At 32.2% G+C, this 10017-nt stretch overlaps 1 protein-coding gene across 1 annotated transcript; it reads right to left on the reverse strand.

Annotated features, from left to right (window-relative positions):
- Positions 1–2854: 2854 nt before the first annotated feature.
- On the reverse strand, positions 2855–3837 carry LOC149247393 (carbon catabolite repressor protein 4 homolog 1-like). Its single transcript, XM_089444109.1, has 2 exons — positions 3657–3837; positions 2855–3462 (listed from the first exon to the last, which is right to left on the reverse strand). Exons 1-2 carry the CDS (start codon positions 3835–3837, stop codon positions 2855–2857), a joined length of 789 nt encoding a protein of 262 aa, XP_089300235.1.
- Positions 3838–10017: the final 6180 nt, after the last annotated feature.

The following is a 10017-nucleotide window of genomic DNA, read 5'->3' on the forward strand; positions in this document are numbered from 1 at the left end:
GATCCCTCTTCCTCCTTGAGGCTAGTCAAAGAGTTACAACGAAGGTGAATAATCACCTCCTAGTTATATATACACCCTCATTGTATGAGAAAATGAATTTTTTACCTTGGCTCCTCCCACAACGCATTAAAGACATAAGCTAGTCCTTTTAAGGAGAAAGTAGTGGCTCCAACACTCCACTATTGGAGATCATGATGTTCATTGGATACATGTGTCATAGAACTTTTACATAATAACAAAAACCTTCAAGAGTAGCATGTTCCTCATGCATGGATTATGAATATTTGTAAGACTATTATGCAGATGTTTGTATTTCATGTTTGCTTTAATCTGTGATAAAGTACTTGGACTATTTCAGTTATTTTAATACTTTTCTTCTTTAGAATTTGTTGTAATCGTTGTTATTATTATTCAATCCTTGTGGATTGTTCCAAATGTTACTTAACATATATGTCTCATTGATTTCTTTTCATTCCTATCATATATTTTGTGGACTCTTCCAACGAATGTTAGGTGGATCCTTCTTGGTTGCGTGTACCTCTACTATGGTGCTACTATTACCCGTCTCTTAGAGGTTTACTCTTTCCTTTGAGTAGAAGAAGTTTGACACACCTACAGCTAAACCATCACTAGGCACACATTCTTGCTTCTTGAATGCACACACATGTTCTTCTCCCTTGTTAATAGTTAGAGGCAAGGAAAATCTATAAGAATAAATGGCAGCCAGGTTGATACACTTGATGGGGACCTTATTCCAAATGGTGCGATGTCTGATTGGGACTTCACATTGGGGAGAACCCTTGGTTGACGAATTTCGAGGACCCTTGGTTTGGTAATTTTATGCTACAAGCTTGGGATAGTCTACAATATTCTTTGATGATGAGGTTGTATATGTCAAATGGTGGTGGAACAAGATACGAAGCATAAGTACACCTCTCAAAACTAGGATATTCATGTAGATGGAAATTTCCAATAAAGTGCTAACATTGTATTTCTCTTGTTGACTGTTACAACCAAGGAAAATCTATAAGAGTCAATGGCAACCGGGTCGATACGCTGGATGGGGATCTTACTCCAAATGGTGTGATGTCTAATTGGGACTTCACATTGGGGAGAACCCTTGGTTGACGAATTTCCAGGACCCTTGGTTTGGTAATTTTATGCCACAAGCTTGGGATAGTCTACAATATTCTTTGATGATGAGCTTGTATATGTAAAATGGTGGTCGAACAAAATATGAAGCATAAGTACCCATCTAAAAACTAGGATATTCATGTAGATGGAAATTTCCAAGAAAGTGCTAACATTGTATTTCTCATTAAGTGATACTTAAAGGTCAGAAGTATATATCCCATGCATTTGTGATCTTTTCAAACAATTATTCATATGACTATATGTTTTCATTTGCACTTATCATAATAATAATAATACTATTAATATACAAATTAATAATAATATTAATAGTGAAATTATTAATGATCATATTAATAGTCAAATTAGTAATGATCAAATAAATAGTGAAAACATTGTTGATTAGTTTAGTAATAAAAATAATTATCACCACATTAATGACCGATTCAATAATCAAATTAATTATCCACATTGTGATGACCAAAATAATTATTCTCATATTAATGATCAAATCAATAATCAACATGAAAATCCTCCCATGAATGGTAATAATCCTAACTATTCCTTGGATCCTTCTTCTTCCCCTATCCCTCTAGTTGTTGGGGTTGTTAGCTCTAGGCTTTCATTTCTGGGTAACTTTTCCTCCATTGATCTTGATCCCTCATCCTTTCACATCTTAAAGAAATGATTTAATTTTTCCATAGACCCTCTTTGAATTCCCAGAGAGGATATTCTCTACTCCATTGAGCTTGTATGTCGAAACCTTCTATCTCATGTAGCTGAAGAAATTTGATAAGAATGTCGCAGGGTTCTGAGGAAGGAAAAACCTCCCAAACCAAATTTATCCAAAGATGAAGTCCAAATTTATCCAAATGGTTAATCAAGTATTTAAATTTTATTTTTTTCTATAAAAACTATATAATTTGAAAAAGTTGAAAGGATAAAACAGTAAAACATTCAACAATAAGTCAGGCAAGCAAGGACATTATACAGTGATATGTTTTAAAAGAACTAAATTAATAAAATGTTATCCACCTAAGTGTAAGTAGGGCTGACATTATACAGAAATATGTTTCAAAAAACTTAAGAAAAAGATTTCCATAAAAAGCAAGCAAATGAATAATGAAGTACTTTAATTTTATTCTTTTGGCATAAAAACCATATAATTTGAAAAACTAAAAAGATGAAAACAGTGAAACTTTCAACGATAACTTAGAGAAGCTAGGACATTATACAGTAATATGTTTTAAAATAACTAAATTAATTAAATGTTATCCAGCTAAGTGTAAGCAGGGTTGACATTATACAGAAATATGTTTTAAAAAACTAGAGCAATAAATGTGTTTCAAAAATCTCAGATTAATAAATATGTTTCAAAAAACTCAAATTTAGAAAAATATTTCCATAATAACCAAGAAAATGAATAATCAAGTATTTTAATTTTATTCTTTTGCCATAAAAACCATATAATTTGAAAAACTGAAAAAGTTAAAACAGTAAAACTTTTAATAATAACTTAGACAAGCTATACAGTTATACGTTTTTAAGAAACTAAATTAGTAAAATATTATCCAGCTAAGTGTAAGGAGTGCTGACATTATACGGAAATATGTTTTAAAAGACTCAGAGTAAAAAATATGTTTCAAAAATCTCTGAAAAAACAGATTGAGAAAAATATTTCCAGCGAAATGTGTCGGCAAAATAAATAAAGCTTATTTACTACTTACTGCAGTTTGGGAAGCGAGTTGAAAGTAAACTCTGCTGCAATGGGGATGTGATCAGAAGAGCGATTAACAGTAGGAAGTCCACCCTGCTTCACCTCATCCTCGTCAATCAACTCCAGTAACGACACCACTTTCAATTTGGTGGTACTGTAGAGAATATAATCCAACGTTCCCTCAAATGTTTCCCGGTCATTCTTCACGAAGTTAGTGAAACGGGGCTCCCCGGTTTCACGATCCATTTTTTTATGAATGTCTTCCCGCAAAGCATTGCATTGAAAATACGAAGAATAAGCACTTGCTAACGGTAATGCAAGGCGAAATTCCTTGTGTAAACTATGGACAAAGCCTTTGATAAGAAGTGAGTGGGGGGCGCTTCCCGGCAAAGAATTGAAGTCCCCACATATTACAATAGGAATATCAGAGACAGAGTCATTCTCTTGCTCCAACTCATTCTCCAACCTTTTGAGCAAACAATCAACCTGCAACAACTTTATATCACTGTTTTCTGGATTTGCATGAATGTGGGTATTAGCTATGACCACAAGTTGATTAGTCTTTTTGAACGAAAGCTGAACGTGCAGAGCAATGTTGTCTTCGTACATTAAACCTATCCACCACCATCTTATCAAATCAAACTCTTTCACTTTATAAAATGTTGCACAACCGTCAATATTTTCAGTGAAATATTGTCTCTTCTTTTCTTTAAACAGCCCCTCATATCCTAGTTTGGCCAGTTCTAGTTTGAAAAAATTACAAAAGTGGTTGTGTTGCACTTCGGGAGGCAAATGATGTCCGCCTGACATTCTAATATTTCTCTTAGCAGTTTTGGTCTGCGGTATTCCCAGCCGAGAGCGTAGGACGGACAGTTGGGAAACTGCTGTGAAGTAGCATACCTGTCCGCCAGAACGTTGTATGTTACCACTGTGAATGATGGACCGACTGTCAAACTTCCGTCATTCATGTTGTTGTTAAGCTTAGTCATTTTCTGAGCACTCCGGCGAATAACAGGCTTAGTAACAAAAAAATCCCTTTCCTTCAATGTGGAGAAGTGATTCGGTCTATAAAACTCTGAGGTAGACTAACTGTAATTTCTCTTCGTAAATTAGCTATCCTATTCTCTTAATATTCGGATGAAATCAAAAAAACAAAAACATTGTTGAAATTCTACCACACTAAGTTCTCAGCCTTAGCTTCCTTTGAGGTCTGAGTTTTTCTATAAGACTTACCAGCCAGCTCTCTTTCGTTAAGACCGCATGCCACTTTTTATCTATAAACCTAAATAAATCTCCAGGCTCTATAGATAGACAGAAAAGCCAGATTCGTGGTTTTATTCGCTTATTTATTCCTTCCATAAATTTCCATTAACCTTTATTTATATAACTTAGTGTTATTTTTTCGGTTTACAAAATAAAAAGTTGAACGGGACGTCGGCATGATTTGAGCTTTCGTAACCCCACAAAACAAATCAATAACTCATGGTTGGTCATTGTTGGATGACGTAAATAACCATTTAAAAAATATAAAATTAAATCTTTAATATGCACAATTTATCTTTTATTGGAAAAAATAAAATTAATCACTGAATGACAGCCCATTCTCAATGGTCTCACAGAACCCATTGTCGAAATCTTATCATTTGTTGTTGTATATTATCAAAAACTTGTTGTAAAGTAAAAACTTAATTGATGCTTCATTTCAAATTTCTTGTATAACCAATAAAGAATCTCTATCTCATATTCCTAATAATCTAATTGTAGGGTTAATTTGAGAGTCATCAATTCACTATAGGAGGACCTTTTTGGTTAAATTCCACACACATTAAGATTTTATTCTTTGAGGAACCCCTTAAATTGTATATGGTTTTTTTAAAAATTTCGAATGCTTCTGACCTTTGCTTCAAAAAATAAACCCAAGTCATTCTACTGAAATCATCAATGAAGAATAAAAAGTATCTGCAACCTCCTATAGAAGTTTGTAGAGATCCACAAATGTCATTGTGAACCAATTGAAAACATTTGTTTGGACATCATGAAATTGTTGGAAAAATATCTCGACTTTGTTTCCCGTAAATGAAAGCCTCACATTTTGCATTTTATTTCTTAAAAGTTGGAAGTTCTTTAAGAATTCCATATGTTTGAAGTTGAGAGAGACTTTCAAAGTTTAAATTTCCATATCTTACATGCCAAAACCTTATTGGTGAAATATCTATACTTTCTACTCGTGCAAAGTTAGAATTATGTGGAATAACTATTCCTTTCATCCTTAACAGTTTTCCATCTTCATATCCTATCATGATTGTTTTCATACTCTGTTTGATTGAGTTTATTTTGACTAAACCGTACTCCATAACAACTTGTTGTCCTTCTTATCAAATTGTGGCTAAAGATAACAAATTCTTTTTGAAAGTTGGTACATACCAAACATTTGAGATAACGTTTTCTCTAATGCGAGGAAGATAAAATTTTACTACACCTTTTCCACAAGGAGTGTTTATTGTATCATCTACAAGGAAGATTGAATTGAGATGGCATTGTTTAAAATTCCAAAAGAAGTCACATCGAAAAGTCATGTGTTGTGTTGCTCCTGTATCTAAAAGGAAAACATCTTCATAATCACTTTTAAGATATGTGGAGACTTGTAATGCTGTTGATTCTAAACTTTGATGTGTAGTAAAGACATATTATGATCCATCATATTCTTTATCATTAACAAACTATGTTGTGTGTTGATGAAACTTTGGAATTTTTTTAATAAAGGTTTGACAATCTTTAGCATAATTCAACTGAAATCTTTGTCTCTACCCCCAACCAACTCTATTATCTCACAATCATTCTTGGGCTACAACTTTATATCCCTTCTTGGAAGCGTAATTCATGGAATGGTTAAGAGACCATATTTTTGGTCATCATCCGACATTATGTTGGCATTATAATATTTCAAGGCATTTTCATTTAACTTTCAAACCTCCACAAGATCCTCTCCCAATCTCAATTCCTCCAAAGTGAGCTACCTTTTTTTCAAAATTGTAGACCCCCCATAGTTCATAATCTATCTTGGTGAAAAACCATCAAATTTGAGGCTCACGAATCAATTGAGGAAGTGATATATCCTAGCCTTGAGTGCCTCTCCGAGAGTCTAGCTCTATCTAGAAATTACTCCCTTACCCGCCTTCTATATAAACTAATTACAACCAAATCAAGTTTTGGCTTCACAATTTCCATATTGTTTGGGCATTATGTAATTGTTTGACAAGAGTTCTAATCTAATCCTCTATCCACTGAATAAAACTATTGAGATTTGATTGTCTAGACCCACAATGCTTTTCCTTGTTGTCCACCCTCCATACAATTTTAGCTACGAGTTCATTCTTATATTTTTCTCCCCACCAAATAAATTTTTAATATAATACTCCAACTGATTGCAATACAACCTTTCATATTTAAGTGAATGAAATCTAACATACTAGGATGATTTCTAAGACACATTTTACAAGTAACAATCTTCCCCCTCTCGAGAGAAAGGAATTTTTTAACAGAAAAAATTCTTTCATGTTCTTGTTATTTATTATAATTCACCCCAATTTATTTTAATAATTATTGTATATAAAGGGTTGACCCATGCTTATTTACCAAAGAAAATATGCTTATTCAATTTTGGAGTGGGTGTAATGAAAATATGCTTGTAATACTCAAATTTAATAGGAAAACACATATGGCTTTACTTTTAGTCTTTCAAGTACCTTATTTGTATTTACACCCAAAATCTATTGCACACTCTATTTGCATCCTATGACTACTTGTCTTATGTTATGGGTTTGGTTTTGAGCCATTGATGTGTTTCAAGGCTTTTATGGTATATAATCAATGCTTTTATGAATTCTTAATATGGGCACCTCAAATTGTGCTCTTAATAGTGAATTTTTACGGATGTTTATGATTAAGGTGAGAATCATTCCTCTTACATCCATTTTTATCAATGTTCAAGAGCATTTCATTACGCTTTTTTTATTAGGTGTCCATGTTGTTGAAAAATATCTCTTCAAAACTAGGAATCATATATTTAAGTTTCAGGAATTATCTCTCTTCAAAACTATTTCAAAAAAGGTTCTCAAGTTTGCTTAAATATATTTGATGAACTACCAAAATTTACATTATGGTCTAAAGTTATTAATATGCATCGACACTAGGGCACACAATTTAAATATTGATGTACACTAATGCCATTACATATTAGTGACATTAGTCATTCCATTCAATGACAAATTAAAAATGTGAGATATCAAAAATACGCACAATCGCACACACACAAACATATTTCATTGGATAGAAGACATTTTAACAGAGAATTCATAGGTGTAGTCATGTACTAGGATACTACTCTAATGATTTTATCATCCATTTTAGGTTTGGAAATTCTTTTGTTGGAGACTTATTCTCAAATATTCAAAATATGAGAGTTTGGCATAATGATAGTACTTGAACTTGCCAATAAATTATTATGCTTTGTATGTGCATATTCCTTCTCATGATAAAGTATTGTCCCACACAAATTTCTAGTAAAAGAATGTGTCTCGAGCTACTAGAAATGTATTCTATCAATGCGAGATTCCCTTTATTTGTAGAATTGATTTTAATTTTGTGTTAACAAATCTTGGTTTTCAAAGCTTAACTATATGTTTATTAGGCTCATGCATCCTCATAATGGCTTGTAAGTTCTACTCTCAAAGCTTATGAATTCTTCATTATTGTGATTCATCAAATAATTTGCCGATTTGAAGTTTTAATATTAGTTTACATCCTAGTGTTATTCCATATTTCTAAGAGATTTGTCGTGAGGTTATTAACGATTGGGATCAAATGGCTTCATACACCACTACACCAAGGGCACTTTTAAGACATTTTTTTAAAACAAAACAAATAATTTTTTTTAAAAGGTCACTTTTTATTTTAGTGATTTGACATTAAAATTTAATATCAATTCAATTGTCTGAAATATAAAATTTAAGACAAAAAATGTTTGAGACAAATATGTTTTAAGACAAAACTTTATATTTAAGACTAAAATAATTGAAGACAAAAAGAGTTTGAGACAAACATATTTTATGACAAAAAATTATATTTAAGACAAAAGCACTTTAAGACAATAATATTTTAAGACAAATCTTTATATTTAAGACAAAAACAGTTTGAGACAAAAATATTTTAAGGCAAAAACAATTTAAGACAATTATTTTAAGACAAAACATTAGGACAAAAATATTTTAAGACAACTTCATATTTAACACAAGCTACTTAATATGAAACTCATTTAATATAATTAAGAAGTAAGACAAAAACATATCAATTTAAGACAACATTATCTAACTAGTGCAAAACCGACATTGACAGTGCAGCTTAAGTCCACCAACTTGCATGCTACTATTGTATCGCAACTATACTAAGGTTGCTATCTCACTTACTATTCGTGTTATCTTATATAAAGAAAACGATTTGTTGGTCTCTTCGTTTTGTGGGGGTTTTCAACTCTAAATAATGCAAGAACTTTTCTAGGCAATATTTCTTGGACTTCAATTCATCTTATGTCCCTTGGAGCTCTGTTGATACGATTAGAGACAACTTATCTTTTGTTGCATTCGACATCTACACAAAGGGGTATTTTAAGACAAATTTTTAAGACAAAAGAAATATTTTTCCTTGAAATTTAATTTGTCTTAAAATTGTCAATACGAGACACTAGTAAAAATGGTAAAGGTAAAGGATTAAGAGTTTGTATTTACGGTGTTGATGGGTTCTTGAGGAAGCAGAGCAATGGAGGCCGAGAAAAACTAATGCGACTTTCAATGATGAAGGCCCGCAACATAGGTGTGCTTTGTGAGAGGAGAAATGGAGGTAGTTTTTCTGAGTGTGGATAGGAAGTTGCATAGTTGGAGTACTTTTCAGGGTCTCCATCGATTATGTTTTAATGTGTTTTTTGACTATTTCATTTATTTTGAACGCTACTTTTTTTTTACAGAAAGAAAAAAAATCTATCTTTTTATTAAAATACAAGGATAGAGCATAATTCATATTTCATTCATTATATTAGCTTTTCATACTTCTCTTATCATTCATATGCCCATACATTTCTAATTTCTTGTTCTACCAAAAGTATATTTCTTCAAATCAAACATTAGCTTATAACCATTACAATTTCATAAATGAAGGCTTTCATTATCTATAGATATATAACTTCCATAAAAATCAAGTTTGTGTTAAAATGTCTCCTAAGAATAGTTGATGTTGCCTACATGGACCATGATACCCTCCTTGCGTACTGGGAAATGTTTATTTACCTATTTCCTTCAAAATACCTATTTTATATAGGATGTTCATTGTCCAATTCTATTCTTTGTATATATGATGGAAATTTATATGATTAAAAGTCCTTACTAGGTTTTGAATCCTTGCCATCTAATTTAGAATATGGTGGGATTGAAATCGGTATGCTTGTGTACCCAGTGAGTGATTCCTTTTGCATCTCCATATACCTGAATTTTGTCTAACCTTAGCCATTTGTGTACGATAAGGAATACGCATAATGTTGTAATCTCTGATTTGTGGTTTGATCCCACTCTGCCCTCGCACCAGAATTGGAGGAAATTACTAGACTTAGTAACTATGACTACACCACATCCTCATTTCCTTCTATTGTTGGCACCATAAAAAATCCCAACCAAATATTCCTTCCAAATATCAATTAATTTTCATTTCTTATTTCTGTTAGACTTGATCACCAAGTCAATCTCATTGTAAAAACCAATTGTCTTGATAATGGATTCTCTAACAATCGCAGTTTTCTGATCAAAGTGCTAGCATTCCTACTTCGTCCTATAATGCATATGATATATAATGAGAGGGCCCTATACTTTCTTTGTGAAGTGAACCATGAAAAAAGACTTCTAAACAATGGTTGATTAGTTCCAATGAGACGAAGATTCGTTTCCTCCATAACCCCATCCCAAATCAACCACTCATATGATCATTTGATTATCAAATGACTTGTATCTCCCCCCCACATGCATAGAGGTAATATTCCAATATTAATGAACACACATTTTTATAAGATGTTACATGTTATTATATGATCATGTGCTATGAACCAACAAAATTTTTTTAATTTTTTC

The sequence above is a fragment of the Pinus tabuliformis genome, chromosome 7, assembly GCF_031772625.1.
Source record: "Pinus tabuliformis cultivar Carrire ecotype Pingquan chromosome 7, CPIR1, whole genome shotgun sequence".
NCBI lineage: Eukaryota > Viridiplantae > Streptophyta > Pinopsida > Pinales > Pinaceae > Pinus > Pinus tabuliformis.